The sequence below is a fragment of the Rhodotorula graminis genome (genome assembly GCF_001329695.1).
Source record: "Rhodotorula graminis WP1 unplaced genomic scaffold RHOBAscaffold_13, whole genome shotgun sequence".
Lineage (NCBI taxonomy): Eukaryota > Fungi > Basidiomycota > Microbotryomycetes > Sporidiobolales > Sporidiobolaceae > Rhodotorula > Rhodotorula graminis.
In genome coordinates, this window is record NW_017264940.1 from 153614 (window position 1) to 169570 (window position 15957).

At 68.9% G+C, this 15957-nt stretch overlaps 3 protein-coding genes across 3 annotated transcripts; 1 reads left to right on the forward strand and 2 right to left on the reverse strand.

The window, feature by feature from the left end:
- Positions 1-373: 373 nt before the first annotated feature.
- RHOBADRAFT_46359 (uncharacterized protein) lies at positions 374-1461 on the reverse strand (the record flags this gene model as incomplete). Its single annotated transcript, XM_018414776.1, has 5 exons — positions 374-490; positions 577-657; positions 745-981; positions 1071-1118; positions 1183-1461. The coding sequence occupies 5 exons, from the start codon at positions 1459-1461 to the stop codon at positions 374-376; spliced, it is 762 nt and encodes a 253-aa protein (XP_018268813.1).
- Positions 1462-1964: 503 nt separating this feature from the next.
- Positions 1965-2783, reverse strand: RHOBADRAFT_66836 (uncharacterized protein; the record flags this gene model as incomplete). The annotated part of the gene is made up of 4 exons (XM_018419097.1): positions 1965-2063; positions 2128-2212; positions 2286-2332; positions 2674-2783. Coding segments are annotated over 4 exons (341 nt in total), but the record flags the coding sequence as incomplete, so codon positions are not given.
- Positions 2784-8063: 5280 nt separating this feature from the next.
- Positions 8064-14444, forward strand: RHOBADRAFT_38864 (uncharacterized protein; the record flags this gene model as incomplete). Its single annotated transcript, XM_018413572.1, has 9 exons — positions 8064-8314; positions 8372-8612; positions 8707-9176; positions 9284-10775; positions 10908-10973; positions 11119-11904; positions 11983-13163; positions 13266-13605; positions 13674-14444. 9 exons carry the CDS (start codon positions 8064-8066, stop codon positions 14355-14357), a joined length of 5511 nt encoding a protein of 1836 aa, XP_018268815.1. The 3' UTR covers positions 14358-14444.
- Between the last annotated feature and the right edge of the window lie 1513 nt (positions 14445-15957).

Sequence of the window (15957 nt, forward strand, 5' to 3'; positions counted from 1 at the left end):
CAAGCTCCTCGCCGCGCCCGGACGAGCGCCGGCTACAGAGTCTCGTGCGTACGATCGAGGCAATGACTCAGGAGACAGGCGGACAGACAGCGGTCCGTCGCGAGCGACAAAAGCTCGCCGAAACGAGCGGGCGGAGGGGCTCGTGCGCAGAGGGCAACTTGGGAAGGCCGTTTGCGCACAGAAGCTCGAAGCCGTGTGCGGCGACGCAAACATTCGGGCGCTCTCGACTGAACAGGAGTGGACACTTGAAATGCAAAAGGTCGCTAAGAAAGAGATAGGAAGACGTCCGACTTGAGCGGGAACGAGTCGAGGGACGGAAGGGGAGGAAGGCCAGTCGAGCTTCTCGGCGGCTGAGCATCGTCGCCTCGAGTGCTCAGATCCCGGCAAACCGACGCCCGTACCGCACCTGCTGCCTCGGGCTGAGCTCGACCCGGCCCGTCGACCTGTGCGCGAGGCTGTGCATGTCCAGAAGGGCGGCCGCGGCGTCGACCTGTAGCAGGCAAGAGGGCAAGGCGGTCAGTCACGCTCGGTCATCCTGTCGGTGCCGCGAGGAGGCCGAGAGAGAGAGGGACGAACAGTAGCGCCACCTTCGTTGACCCGCTCGATCATCTGCACGAGCGAGAGCAGATGGGTGTTGTTGTGGCTGCGGAGGCGCCCCTGCGCATGCGGTGGACGGCTCAGTCAGTCAGATGCGCTGTAGGGGAAGGCGAAAGGAGAGAGAGAAAGAGAGGCGAGGCGACGCACGAGCATGGCCTTTTGATGGGCGTCGAAGGCGTCATCGTGGAGCCCGTCGCGCACGCGCTGCAGCTGGCCCGTCACGGCCGCCTTCTGGTTGTCGGGCTGCTGGTTAAAGTCGGCCTCCTGGAGGAGGGGCCGACCGCGCACGGCGCCACCGAGTCCATCGACGCCGACGAGGACCGAGCTAAAGCCCGGGATCCAGTGAGAGATCTGCTTGGCGAGGTACACGACACGGGCGTACGACTGCGAGCGGACGGAGCGAAGAGAAGGAGAGAGGGCTGGGTCAGTTGTGGGGAACGAGAAAAGAGAGGCGAGGAGGACGTCGAGCGCACCTTCTGCATGCCCGACAAGGTATGCGAGCTTGCGTCGCCGTACGACGGCTGCAGCAGAGAGGGTACGTGAGCTCGCGTCGACCCGGACAGAAGGAGGGAGAGAGCGACGCACGAGGGTGGTCCTCCTCATCGGGTTCGACTGGTAGTGGAACACGAGCCTGGCCATGTCGCCCAGGAAGTTGTCCTGCTCGCGCTTCGGCCACAAGAGCCACCACCCACCAGGCAGCGCCGTCTGCATGCCTTTGACCCAGAACTCGGCGTCCCTGCGGGTAACGGCCGTCGCGCCGATCTTCTGTTCGAGGCGCCACGTGACCCAGGCTTGCGCGGCGGCGTCGATGGCGGCGGTCGCCGTGGCGTACGAGTGTTGGTCGTGCTGCAGGTTGGCGTCCATGGTCGTGGCGGCGAGAGCGCGGTCGAGGGGCGGGATGCGGGAGGCGAGAGGTTGAAGAAGGGTCAAACGAGGAGGCGCCGCACGCGCCGAGCGAGTCGGCCGACGACGGCCGCCGACGGACGAGCCGCGGAGCGCGGGGAGAACGAGACCCGGTCCGGCGGCTCGGACAGGAGGCGCGGACGAGCGGAGGAGGTACGTGCGCCGCTCGCGAGGTCGCAGCGGTCGACGCAGCCCTTGCGCCGACGGGGCAGCACGTACAGCTAGAGCGGCGGGTCGTGTGAGACTCGAGAGAGAAGAGGAGCGCGATTGCTGCGTGGGCGAAGGAGGAGGAGGAGCACGAGTGCCGGGGAGAGCTGGCCGCGGCGAGCCGACGAACAAGCGGCGCACACCGTCCTGCGCAGAAGCGCGCCTCTTGCCCACCCTGAGGCAGATGCAGGGAGCGAGAGTGTCGAGAGCAAGGTCGAGCGGGCGCCAGTCCCTCTCGCGGCCGGTCCCTCTCCTCGTCCGACTCGACCATCGACTCTTCTTGCAGGACGCGACGAGGCGGGAGAACGACGGCGCCGACGGCGTAAATAATCATTTTTTTCCACTCTTCTTGATTCCTGCAGCGCCGCGAGGGCTGTCAGTGACGTTCGGGCGAGGAAAAGGAAGCGGGAGGGGACGCACCGCCGCCGAGGAGGGGGCCGCCCTTTGCCGCCTTGGCCTGCATGTCCTTGAGCTTGGCCTGCTCGGCCTTCTGCTTCGCCTTGAACTGTGTGCGCGGACGAGGCCTGGGTTGGTTGCGCGCGAGACGGGAAGAGAGGGCAGGGGAAGGCGGGGCGCACGGCCGCGTCCTCCTCGTCGTCCTCGACCTTGGCCTTCTTGGGTGCCTGCGGGTGAGAGCCAAAGTCAGTATACGTTCCTTGATGGAGAGCGAGAGAAGCGAGCGCACCTTCAAAGGCTTGACTTTGCCCTGCGTGGTCGACGAGGAGAGAGAGTCAGTGAGAGTGCTCGAGGGAAAGTCGCGTTGGTGGGGAGCGCTCCTGGGCTGCCGCCGCCTGCCCCAAGATGCCCGACAGATCTCGCTGAACCCGCCTGAGCATGCTTATGCGCCCTCCCGGTGGCGGTTCGAGCCGTGCCGCCCGCGAGGCTGTTTCTGCACCCGGCCGTCCCCCCCTCTCTCCAGCCGCTCAATCTGACTGTCCGTCCGCTCAGGATAGCCCAAGAAGCCCACAAGCAGAGGTGTGGGGCCGTTGAGCCCGCAGAGGTCGTGATGGTCGAGTTGCGAGGGTTCGAAGGTTGGGCGCTGATGAAGCGGGGGCGAGCCGATTGCGAGGTGGCGAGGGACGGGGGAGGTGCCGCGAAAAGGGGAGGGTAGAGCGAGAGAGTGAGCGTACGCCTTGACGTCCAGACATTGTAGCTTTGTCTAGTGGGTGGACGAGGGAGAGCGAGGGCGAGGGAGCTCCTCCAAGGGAACGTCGACCCGCCCCCGCCCGCTCCAGCTCACGGGCACTGCTGCCAGAAAGAGCTCAAAGTCGCACATGCATGCCGGCCTCTAGCCGCACCCGCGACCCCTCGCGCAGCCACATCCACAGTGCGTCGCCTCGTCCCCCCCTCCTCCCTCTCCTCGCCTCGTTGGCTGACCCACACCTCGCAACACACAGTCTCGATCCGCCCAGGCGCCTCGCCAGAGCGTCCACCGACGCCTAATGTCGACCCACGCATCAACCCGGCACCTTCACCGCTCGCCCCGCGAGCCTCGCTCCACCCTTCCCCACGCCTGCACTCCCGAACCACCTCGACCAGCGCATCCCCGTCCCTCGGTCGATGGCGCGACACGCTCGCCGCCCAGCTCGACTATGTCCAGCGCCGCGCATGGCCGGCCTCGCTCCTCGGCCGCGGCGCAACCTCGTCTCGCACCCTGTCGCCCGGTCGACCCGCCGACCGGAGCCCCGTCGAGCAGGCCCTGCGGCGCGGCATGCAGGGCTTTGCCGCCCTCTGGGTCGCGCAAGATGACGACACGGTCAGTGGTGCGGGCCCGGCGCATCTGCACGGCGACGACGACCTCGTCCCGGCCACGCCCGCGCTCGGCAGCGGCACGAGCCTCGCCCGGTCGTCTCGTCCAGCAGCGCAGCAGCGCATCCCGCCCCTGAGCCGTCTCGGGCAGCTCGTCGTCGTTTTCTTGTTCCTCCTCGGCCTGCGCGAGCTCGTGTCGGGCCCATCTCGCCTCGCGCCGTCCCGTCGAGCGCGCACGTCCCCGCCGCCGGTCAAGGGCCGCAACCCGTTCGCCGTCCTGGCCGACCTCGCGCCCCCGTCGTCCTTCTCGAAGCGCTACTCGACGCACCTGCCTGGGTCCGACAGCCTGTGGAAGACGAGCGCGGCGCCAGTCGACGCGTTCACCGACGCGAGGGACGCGGGCGACACGACGGCCGTCGTGCTGCACTGGAAGCGCACCGACAACGTCGGCGTCATCGTCGCGCACCTGTGCCGGTACACCTTCTTCGAGACGGTCCTCGTGTGGAACAACAACCCCGACGTCGTCCTCAGCCCGAACGTGCGTCCCGCCTTGTCTCTCTCTCTCTAGCCCTCGCTTTCTCGCCTCGCGTACTTACACCCTCGGTTCGCCCTGTAGATGTTCGCCAAGTCGCATTGCCCGGCTGGCAAGCTGCGCATCTACAACTCGCCGCGCAACCTGTTTTTCTTCGCGCGGTACCTCGCGTGCGCCCAGTCGACGACGACGGCCAACTGCTTCTTCCAGGACGACGACTGGGTCGTGCAGCCCTTGCGGGCCCTCTACTCGCAGTTCTCGAGGGACCCCGAGGGCCCTGTCGTCGTACATACGAGCCGAGACGTCGCGACGCTGTACGGCCTCGAGTGGTGCTTCTTCAGTGCGTCCCGCCTCTTTCTCTCCCTCGTCGCGCGCGCCGCACTCACTCTCCCTCGGCCCGACAGACAATCCGCTCCACACGTGCTTCTCCTGGGTCGGCACGGGCGCCTTCACGTCGCGCTCGCACGTCGAGCGCTTCCTGGCCCTGACGGGCTCGGGCGCGGGCGAGTCGGCGTACGGCCGCGACGAGCTCGCGCACGCCGACAACTCGTTCACGACCATGCTCAACGAGCCGCCGTACGTGCTTCAGAGCGCGCTGGCTGGCTTGCCGAGCCCGGGCGGGCACAGTGACGGCGAGGGGATCGCGAGGAACAAGGCGTTCATCGTGCGTCACCCTCTCTCTCTCCCTCTCTCGAGCCCTCGCAGCGGATCGAATTGACACCTCATACACTCGCAGTTGCAAGGCGTCGCTCGCCTCTCGTCGCACCTCAACCTCACCTTCCCACCCGCGCCACCGCCCTCCTCGCCGCTCACGACCCTGTCCCTCCCCCCTCTCTCCTCCCCACCACACCGCCTCTCGCCCTCTCCTCCTCTCCCCGCCCACCCGCACGCTCACCACGCTCGCGCCCCGTGCACCCCGAGCGACGCGTGCGTCTTCCTGACCAACCTCGCCCTCCTCCCGGCGCCCGACACGGCGCGCTTCCCGGGCGTCGCAGCCGTCGGCGAGGGTGCGCAGGGCCTGCAGCGCTGGGAGGAGCACCTGGGGCATGTCGCGAGGGGCTGGAAGGAGGGCGGGGAGAGGTGGAGCGACGAGGAGGACTGGGCGAGAGAGTGGGCGTACGAGGGCGCGGTGGATGGAGACTTGGGGACCGTGTTTCGCAGCCCGGACGGTGCGTCGCGTCTCTCTTCCTCCCTCTCTCGCTCTCTCGTGCTCTCGTCGACGGCGAGCGCTAGGGTGCGTAGATTGACGCCGCTCCTCTCGCCCTCGCCCGCAGTCGTGCGCTCGGGCGACTACCTCGCGCTCGGCCTCCTCGAGCCGCTCGACGCGGCATGGACGCCCCGAATCACGCTGCACGTCATCCTCGCCCACGCCGACGAGGTGCTCAAGCGCGTCAGGGTCGAGGTGAGCGGCGACGGGTACCGCTGGGTGCGTCGGCTCGTTCTCTCCCTCTCCTCCTTTCCTCGCTCGGCCGGGCCTTCCTCGTCCGACCTTTTCCTCCACTCAGAACACGGCCCTGACGCTCCTCGTCCTCGCTCGCCTCGCCTCATCCTGCCCGCAGGTCCGCCCCTCGACGACCCCGCTCCGATGGACCTGCCGCCGCGCCCCGCTCAGCGCCTCTCGCGCCCTCACGCCGCCCGACCTCCCCTTCCCCAACTCGGTCCTCCTCTCGCCGACGGCGCGGCGCGTCCTCGAGCGCGCGCGCGCAGACGATGAGCGGCGCGGCGTCGTCGCGAGGTGGTACGCGAGGCAGGCGCGCCGGCGCAGGGCCGGGAGCAGGGAGTGCGAGGTCGAGCTCGGGGCGGGGATGCCGCTCCCTGCTCATGCCGGTGCGGGTGCGGGCGACGCAGGAGGAGGAGGACACGGCGAGGGCCCGCTCGGCGTGGCCGGGTGGCGCTTTGTGCGGCTCGTCGTGCCGGCGACGCAGCGGCAGCGGGACGAGGGTGGGACGGGGCAGGGCGAGGCGCGCGAGGTGCTCGACGTCGGGTGGGCCGTCGCCGAGATGTGGCTCGCGGCGGCGAGGGCGACGAGAGGGTGAGCGAGCGAGCGGCGCGAGCGCCGGTCGTTGGGACGCGCTCCCGAGGAGACTTGCAAGAGCGGGTCGCTGTCGTTGAGAGCTGTCGATTGCAGTACACACACGCCGTGCTCTGTGCGCGGTTCGGTTCGAGAGGGCGAGGAGGAGAAGGGGAGCGAAAGCGAAAGCGAAAAAAGTAAGGAGGCGAATGGTAATCGAGAATAGGAAAAGGGGCTAGTTGGCGGCTGGCGGAGGCCGAGACAGGCGCGACGAGCGAGAGAGAGGGAGGTCGACCACCCGCTTTCGAGTTCGCCCACCCGTCCCGCCAGAGGCCGCAGCTCGAGCACAGTCACACCAATAGCAGTCGACTGGCGCTCTTGCACCGTGCCACTCACCCCGCCGTGCCCGTCGTCGCCCGCCTCGCCGTCGAGCACCTCTCGCCTCCCCCTCCTCCTCCTCGACCTCGCGCGTCACGCGCACCTCGTGCCGCCTAGCTCCGACCGTCGCGCGACCTCCCAGGCGCACTAGCCCAGGACCCGCCACCCACTTCCCTCTACCCGGCAGCGCCGCGCCGTCTCGCGCCGCGCCCAGGTCACGGTGGCCCCGGTCGGTCCGCCGCCGGGCTTGTGGCCCTCGATGGGAGGGGGCCAGCAGGCCCACCAGCAGCAGCAGCAGCAACAACAGCAGCAGCAACCTACGCACGCGCTGCAGCAGTCGGGCGCTTCCACTTCGCTCCTCACCATCGTTCGCGTGCGTCCCCCCCTCTTCCTCTCTCTCTCTCTCTTTCTCGCACGAGTCGGACTCGATCAACTGACTGGTCGGTCGCGTTCTGCAGGCTCAAATCGTCTTCCTCTTGAGCACGCTCAGCGAGGACAATTTCAGCAAGAATCGAGACGAGATCCGCTCGGTGCGTCCTCCGCTCTCACAGGCCGGCATACTTGCATCCGCGCGAGCCGAAAATTGACAGGCTGCCCCCTTGACCGCAGCTCCTTGAGCACCACGCGCCGGCGCACGCCCACCTCGTCCGCCGACTCGTCCAGGGCGCCGCAACCCTCCTCACGACCTCGCCCGCCTCGCCGCCCTCGGGCAACCAGGCGCCGTCGCCCGAGCTCCATCTGCGGCTCCTCGCGTCCGAGGTGCAGCGCTGCTCGCGCGACCCGACCCTTGCCGAGCGGTTCCGCGACGCCGTCCTCGAGGGCGCCGACGGCCCCGCTGCGTCCGACCAGGTCCTGCGCTCCTTCTCTCTCCCGACTCTCCTCGCCCACCCGACCCTCGCCGAGCTCAGCCCCCTCGAGCGCCTCGTCTTCTCTACGCCCTTCCTCACCCTCCTCTTCCCCTCGGCCAACCCGGCCACGGGCCTCAAGCGCGCCCTCGGCCTCGACGCGGCCCGCGTCGTCCGCCAGGTCCTCCCGCCCGCCCTCGACCAGCTCGGCGCACCCGCAGCCACCGTGCACGACATCGCCGAGCTGTCGCCCCTCCCGCTCTCGCGCCTGATCGCCATCCTCCTCTCGGACCTGTACGTCGCCGACGCGCCTCCCCCGCCGCCGACCACCTCGTCGTCGACCGGCGCTGCCGCCGACAACTCGTCGTCCGACTCGTCCGCGCCCGAGCAGGCCCTGACGGACGACGACCGCCGCGCGCTCATCCTCGCCGCCGTCCGCGGCCGGCTCGGACCCGAGGTCGGCGCCCAGGCGCTCGCGCACGCCTTCAACGAGGTCGCGTTCGACGAGCACCGCCCGCCCAAGCCCATCGCGGCCCTCGCGCGCCTCGCCCCGGTCCCGGCCCTGTGCTCGGCAGAGCTCGCGCGCGCCGTCCTCGCCAAGTTTGGCAACCTCGACGGCGACGGCGCCAAGGGCAACGGCGGCGGCGGCGGCGGCGGCGGTGGCGGCGTCGAGATGCGCGTCGCGCAGCAGCTGTACGAGCTCCTCGACCTCGCTCAGCGCGAGGGCGATGCCGGTCGCGCCGGCGGCGGCGTCGACGTCGGCTCGTGGTTGCGCGCCGTGCACGAGGTGCACCCGGCCCTGCGGTGGGGCGACGTCCTGCGCGCCATGTCCGACTCGCCCATGCGGGCCCTCCCCGAGGGCCCGCTCGCCCTGCGCGCACTCGGCGTCGCCCTCACGCTGTCGCCCGCTCCGGCCCCGGCCAAGGACGACCCGCGCGCCAACGCGCCGCACCCGCACGGCCTCGTCAGCGGGCCGGGCGGCTCGAGCCTCGTGTCGGGCCTGTGGACCCCGTGGGCCAACCCGGCCGCGCAGGCCGCGCTCCTCGAGCGCCTCGTCTTCCTCGCGTCGACCCCCCTGCCGCCCGCCCCATCGTCGGCCACGTCGGCGCTCGGGCCCGAGGCAGACGGCGTCGGACTCGCGCTCGCGAGCCTGCCCGGCGTACACCGCGTTGTCGCCGTCGAGGACGCGGCCCAGTCGGGCCCGGCCATCAAGGCGCTCGCGGCGCAGGTGCAGGGCAGCTGCTGGAACGCGCAGGAGCTCACGGCCGCGCTCGTGAGGCTGTCGGGCGCGGTCGAGGGAGGAGAAGTCGCCGCGAGGGTGCACGACCTGATCGACCGAGGGTGCAAGACCAACCCGGAGCTCGTACTCGTCGCGCTCACCCAGATCGAGGTGCGTCCCTCTCTCTCTCTCTTTTTCTCTCTTTCCTCGCCGTGTCTCGCGCGCGAGAAAGTGACTGACCCAGTCGTCCTTTCACGCCCTGCAGAAGCCCTGGAACGCCGTCCACGCCGAGTTGACGGCTCGCCTCCTGTCGACCTTCCTCGCCGGCCACCCGGCGCATCAGCTCGTCTTCCTCCGCCTCCACCAGGTCGACCGTCAGTTCCTGTTCGCCGCCCTGCGTGACTTCTACGCCGAGAGCGAGATGAACGTCACGCGCATCGTCGACATCGCCCAGGACCTCAAGGCGCTCGACGACGTCCTGTCGCTCCGCCCATTCGTCCTCGCCCTCGACCTCGCCGCGCTCGCGAGCCGTCGCGAGTACCTCAACCTCGACAAGTGGCTCGCGACGCAGATGCAGCAGCACGGCGCCCAACTCGTGCGCGCCACGCTCGAGTTTGTCGGGCACAAGGTCCAGCACGAGCTGCGGCGCCAGGAGATGGACAACGCGCCCGAGCCGACGACGCTCGCGCTCAACGCCGCCACGATCGCCGTCTTCATGCGGGTCCTGCGTGCCCAGTGCGTCCTCGTTTCCCTCTCTCTCCTCCTCCTCCTCCTTCCCCCGTCGTCGTCGCCCTCAGGCCACCCTACTGACGTCTCGCTCTTCCCGCCCTCTCGCCGCGCAGCCACGAGCTGTTCACGGGCAACGACGTCGAGCTGTTCAAGGAGGTCCGGACCCAGTGCCTGCAACTGCACCCGCGCCTCATGAACTTTTCGCCCAAGAACACCGACACCGAGCCGGGCATGGCCGTCACGTCGTTCTCGCCGTCGATCGAGGCCGAGTGCGACTCGCTGTACAAGCGCATGTACGACCAGGAGGTGTCGGTCGACAAGGTCGTCGCCGCCCTGCGCCAGGCCAAGGAGTCGGACAACGAGCACGACCACGAGTTCTTTGCCTGTTTCCTCCACGGCCTGTTCGACGAGCACCGGTTCTTCAACACGTACCCGAGCAACGAGCTCACGCTCACGGCGTGCCTGTTTGGCGACCTCATCCAGTTCCACCTCATCGACTTTGTCCCGCTCGGCATCGCCGTGCGGTACGTCCTCGACGCGTTGCGCAACCCGCCCGAGTCGAACTGGTTCCGGTTCGGCATCCAGGCCCTCGCGCGGTTCCAGGGCCGCCTCAGCGAGTGGCCCCAGCTCGCCCACTCGATCCTGTCGATCCCGCACGTCCAGCAGCTCCACCCGGACGTCGCCAACACGGCCCGCCAGGCCCTCCTGCAGCGCGAGAACGGCTCGGCCGGCAACGGCACCGGCGGCGGCGGCGGCAACGGCGCCCCGGGCGGCGCAGAGCTCGGCGACCTGTCGGCGGCGCGGTCGCCGGCGCACCACGCGCTCGAGACGCCGGCGGCGCAGCAGCAGGCGCCGCAAGAACCCGAGCGCCTCGCGTTCACGGCCATCCACGTCGAGGACGACGGCGGCGACCCCGAGGCGCCCGACGAGCAGACGTCGGACAAGATCCTCTTCATCGTCAACAACCTCGCGCCCAACAACTTCGAGAGCAAGGTGGCCGACATGATGACGCGCATCGAGGCGCACCACTTCGCGTGGTTCGCCCACTACCTCGTCGCGCAACGCGTCTCGATCGAGCCCAACAACCACGCCCTGTACCAGCAGTTCCTCGAGGCGCTCGACAAGCCGACGCTCGTGCGCCGGGTCCTGTACGAGACGTTTGTCAAGCTGGCGACGCTCCTCAACTCGGACAAGACGGTCCAGTCGTCGACCGAGCGCACGCTCCTCAAGAACCTCGGCTCGTGGCTCGGTGGCCTCACGCTCGCCAAGGACAAGCCGATCAAGCAGAGCAACATCGCGTTCAAGCAGCTCCTCATCGAGGGCTACGACTCGAACCGCCTCATCGTCGCCATCCCCTTTGTCTGCAAGGTCCTCGAGCAGTGCGCCAAGTCGCGTGTGTTCCGCCCGCCCAACCCGTGGCTCATGGCCATCCTCCGCCTCCTCGTCGAGCTGTACCAGTTCGCCGAGCTCAAGCTCAACCTCAAGTTCGAGATCGAGGTCCTGTGCAAGAGCCTCGACGTCGACCTCAAGGACGTCGAGCCGACCGAGCTGTTGCGCAACCGCCCCAAGGAGCTCGCCGCCGCCGCCGCCGCCGCCGCCGCCCAGGTCGCCCAACAGCAACAGCAGCAGCAGCTCGCCGCCCTCGCCGCACAGCAACAGGGGCAAGGTGGCGCCCCCTCGTCGGTCGACATCGCGCTCGCCAACCTCGCCGCCCAACAGCAGCAGCACCAGCAGCAGGCCCAGCTCGGCGCCCAGGCCCACGACGCCGACGAGCTCGCGCTCCGTGCCGGGTTTGCTGGTCCTGTCGCGCACCACACGCTCCCGGCCGTCGGTAGCGGCGGCGGCGCAGGCGAGCCGGGCCGGCTCCCGCCCATGCTCGGCCAGAACCAGCCAGGGTACTCGCTCTCGCTCCAAGGTGCGTCCCTCTCTCTCTCTCTCTCCCTCTGAGGGCGCCCCGACTGACTCTTTTGCGCCTCGCTCGCACGCACGACACGCAGACACGGTCTCGGCGGCGCTCGCCAACCTGCCGCAGCACATCGTCTTCAACGCGCAGCTGCCGATGTTTTCGAGTAACCCGGCGCTCAAGCGGCTCGTGTGCCTCGCCATCGACCGCGCCATCCGCGAGATCATCGCGCCCGTCGTCGAGCGCTCGGTCACGATCGCCGGCATCTCGACGCGCGAGCTCACGATGAAGGACTTTGCGATGGAGGGCGACGAGAGCAAGATGGCGACGGCGGCGCACCTCATGGTCCAGAACCTCGCCGGCAGCCTCGCCCTCGTCACGTGCAAGGAGCCGCTCCGCCTGAGCATGGTCGCCCACACGCGCACGCTCCTCCTCCAGAACGGCTTCACCGACGAGTCGCTCCCGGAGCAGGCCGTCCTCGTCCTCGTCGCCGAGAACCTCGACGTCGCGTGCAGCATCGTCGAGAAGGTCGCCATGGACAAGGCCGTCCTCGAGGTCGACGAGGGCCTGTCGCCGGCCTACCTGTCGCGTCGCGCGCACCGCGAGCGCTCGCGCGAGGCGTTCTGGGACACGGCCGCCATGGCCGCGTCGCACTACTCGGGCATGCTCCCCGACCCGCTCCGCCTCAAACTGGGCGGCCTGTCGATGCAGCAGCTCCAAGTGTACGAGGACTTTGCACGCTTGCGCACGCCGGCGCCGCCGGGCACCCTCCCGGGCCTCCCGGGCGGCGGCGGCGTTGGCATGCCCGGCGGCGGCCCGAACGGCGCCGGCGTCCTGTACGCCGACTCGCCGGCCATGGCGGCCGCCGTCGCGCCGCAGGCGGCCGTCGTCGCGCAGCAGGCGGCCCAGGCCGCCGTCGAGTCGGCCGCCATGAGCGCGCCGCAGGCCATGGAGCGGTTTGCGGCGCTCGTCGCCGACCTCGACAAGGCGCTCGCGACCGAGTCGGCGCCGGCCCTGACGGGCGTCGGCCAGGAGAGCGACCTGCGGCGCATCGTGCAGCAGATCCCGGTCATCGCCGCGAGCTCGGCCGCGCGCGACGAGACGGCGCTCGCGTGCTCGCAAAAGGTCGTCCAGCTCCTGTACCGCAGCGAGACGACGCTCGCGCGCGACGCGTACGTGTTCCTCCTCGACCGCCTGTGCGCCATCTCGCCCAAGGTGGCCAAGGAGGTGACGATGTGGCTCGTGTACGCCGAGGACGAGCGCAAGTTCAACGTGCCCGTCACGGTCGCGCTCCTCCACGCGCGCTTCATCAACGTGTCGGAGCTCGACGTTCAGCTCGCCAAGTTCGTCGTGCGCGACTTCCGAGCGTCGGTCGTCGACTTTGTCGCCAGCCTCCTCACTGCGTGCCTCGCCGAGGTGCCGCCGGTCGCGACCCGCGAGCAGTTCAGCAACGCGTTCGAGGCGCTCGGCCAGGCCGTGCGCCAGGGCAAGGCGACCGACGCGGCGCGCACGCTCCTCCAGGACGTCCAGACGCGCGGCACCGTCAACGTGCGGGCCCTGTCGCCGGGCAAGTTCCAGTCGAGCGACGAGCCGGCTGCGCGCGAGCAGCTCACGTTCTGCTTCGCCGAGTGGGTGCGCCTGTACCAGCAGTCGTTCAACGTCGAGAAGTCGTTCGTCGACTTTGTCGTCCAGCTCCAGAAGCAGGGCATCCTCAAGGGCGAGGAGATCTCGTCCCTCTTCTTCCGCGTGTGCGCCGAGGTGTCGGTCGACAGCTACATCAAGAACAAGGCGGCGGGCGGCACGCCGGCGACGGGCATCTTCCAGCCGGTCGACGCCTTTGCGCGCCTCGTCACCTTCATGATCAAGTACCACGCCGACCCGACGGGCGCCAACAACGACAAGGCCAAGGTGCACTACATGACCAAGGTCCTGTCGATCGTCGTCCTCGTCCTCGCCGCGTCGCACGAGGAGCTCGGGATCCACTTTATCGCCAAGCCGTTCTACCGGTTCTTCTCGAGCCTGCTCGCCAACCTCGCCAGCATCGAGAGCCACCTCGGCGCCGCCTACCCGCAGATCCTCATCGCCATCAGGTCCGCCCGCCGCTCTCTCTCTCTCTCTCTTCCGTCGTCGCGCTGTTACTGACGCCCTCTCTCTCCCCTCTCTCTCTCCTACCCCTCTCTCTCCCGCCACAGCTCGTCGCTCAACACGATCCAGCCGAGCTTCTTCGTCGGGTTCACCTTCTCGTGGGTGACGCTCATCTCGAGCCGGTACTTCATGCCCAAGCTCCTGATGATGGACGAGCCGCGCGAGGGGGGGTACGCGGCGTTCCTGCGCCAACTCGTGTCGCTCATGCGGTTCCTCGCGCCGCACCTCAAGCGGGGCCAGTTGAGCGAGCCGATCCGGCTCCTGTACGTCGGCACCGAGCGGGTCCTCCTCGTCCTCCTGCACTCGTTCCCCGACTTCCTGTCGCAAGCCGCGCCGGCCTTGGTCGACACGCTCCCGCACGAGGCGGTCCACTTGAAGAACCTCATCGTGCGTCTTCGTGTCTCTCTCTCTCTCGCCGCACGAGCGTCGTCAACTGACTCGGCGCCTCCTCGCAGAACTCGGCGTTCCCGATCCAGACGAGCAATGTCCTGTTGCCCGACCCGCTCGACGCGACGTCCGCCGACCCGGACCCTCAAGGTCTGCAAGTGCCCCTGTCGATCGTCGACCCGGCTGCAAGCCTCGGCGCCGCAGGCTTACGCACGGTCGTCGACTCGTGGCTCGACAAGGCGGCCCCTGTCGACTTGCCCTCCAAGCTCTACGAGCGGCTCGTCGCCGCCGGGCCCGAGGCGCCGGTCATCAACGGCCTCGTTGCGCACCTCATGCGTCACGGCACGAGCGGCGGCGGCACGTCGTACAACCACGACGCGCCCTCGGCACGCCTCCTCCGCGACCTCGTTCAGCGTGACGACCCGGCCTTGAGGTACGCCCTCCTGTCGGGCGTCGCCAACGCTCTCCGCTGGCCCAACCTCCACTCGCACTGGGCGACGACCGCGCTCCTCGACTTGTTCGCCTCGGGCGAGCGCGAGTCGGTCCTGCGAGTCGTCCTCGAGCGTGCCACCACGTGCCGGCCCGTGCCACACGCCGTAACCGCGGCGCTCACGCAGCTCCTTCACCTCCACGGTCCCGCCGTCGAGGAGACCCTCGCCGCCGCCCTTCCCGCCAACGACCCCGGCGCGAACCTTCTCAAGGAGCACCTCGCCCGTCTCGCATCGGGCCCTCGGTCCACCGCTCCTCAGTAGTGCCCCCTCCCCCTCCTTGAATACCTCTCCCTCTCCTTCTCTGTCTGTAAGCGTACCCTGTAAATTTCGTCGTCGCCCGTCCTCCTCCTCTCTCTCTCGGCAGCGAGAACGAGAGCGACAGCGAGAGCCCGCTCAGGGAGGAGAAAGGGCGAGCTGCCGCACGGACCCCCTCCTTCTCTCGCGGCGCGGCGCGGCTGTAGCCCCGAGCGAGATTTAGAAAGCGAGAGCGAGGAGAGCCAGAGACTGGGTCCGTGCGTCCCGTCCTGCTGTCCTCTGCTGGGCCGCGCATGACGTTGAGTACGAGCCTTTGTCTCTCGACAGCTGGGCGAAAGCGGGCCTGGCGCTCGCGGCGACCCTCGCCTTCCTGTCCTCCCTCTTCCTCGCTGTCTTCGCCGGCTCGCGCGACGCCTGTCGCGCCCTCGCTCGTGCGAGTCTCTCGTTTCGGACTCTCTTTCCCAGTCTCTCTCTCTCTTGCAGTGTCTTGCACCCGGACAGCTTGAGAAACTCGAAGCTCAGCGAAGAGAGAGAAACTTCCTCTCCCTCCCTTTTCTGCGCACGGTCGTATGCCCGCTCTCTTGGTATCGCCGCCCACATGGCTCTGCGCATGCTCAAACGTCTCACCGCGTCGAGTCAGGGCTGTTCCGGCTCAGGAAGAGCAGTGCTGCAAGCTCAAAAGCGGCCTGACGTTCCTGCTCTTCGTCCACCTCCGTGCACGGTCCGCGCGCGCTCGCTCTCGCGTGCGCCCTCCGAACGGCCTCCCTCGGGCTTGACTTCTGCTTGACTTTCGCTTCCGCTCGCTCGAACGGAGGGGCTCGACCGCACTCTCCAGCCTCTCTCCTTTGCGGCTACCTGCAGCGACGCTGCTCTTCTGTCACGATGGAGCGAACGTCTCAAAGGCGAGCGACTCGCCGACTTCAAGTCTGCGCCCGGGGCGCGAGGGGCAAGAACGTCCGCTCGAGCTTTGCGCGTTGCCGCTCGGACCGTCGTCTCCGCCTCGACGTCGAGGACACGTCCTCGTGGCCGAGGCGGGACCGCACGGCTGACTGACGTCGAGCCGGGCTCGGCGGCAGCAGAACCGCGAGTCGGGCGCCGCCGTCCGTTTTCAACGCGTCGGCGAAACGCTCTCGGGTTTCGTCGATGCGTGATGATGCTCGTTCTCATGGTTTCGTCGATGCGTGACGATGCTCGTTCTCAGAGGTAGTGCGACCACAGCGAGGAGAGGAAAGGATAGGACGCAGGCGAGCGCACAGCCGTGTCCAGCGTCCGCTGAGGCGACCTTCCCAAGTCGCATCGCCTGCCCGGCGATTCGCCGCCAGTCTCGCAGCCTCTCTCGGTCCCGCTCCCGGCATCGAGGTTACTCGCTTCGAGTCGCGCACGATCCTGAGGGACCCCGCGCGTCGTCGCCTGCCGAGGAGTCGCGAGACTCGAGCGAGCCTCACTCGCTCGCTCTCGGTGCCGGCACGCGGCTGGCCAGGTCGACTCGCACGGACCCATTCACTCGCTCCCGCTCTCGCTCTCGCCCTCGCTCTCGCTTTCGAGTCTCGGGCGGGGCCAGTCGTGCCGCGCCGCGCGAGAGGGCGAGCTGCCGCACGGACCCCCT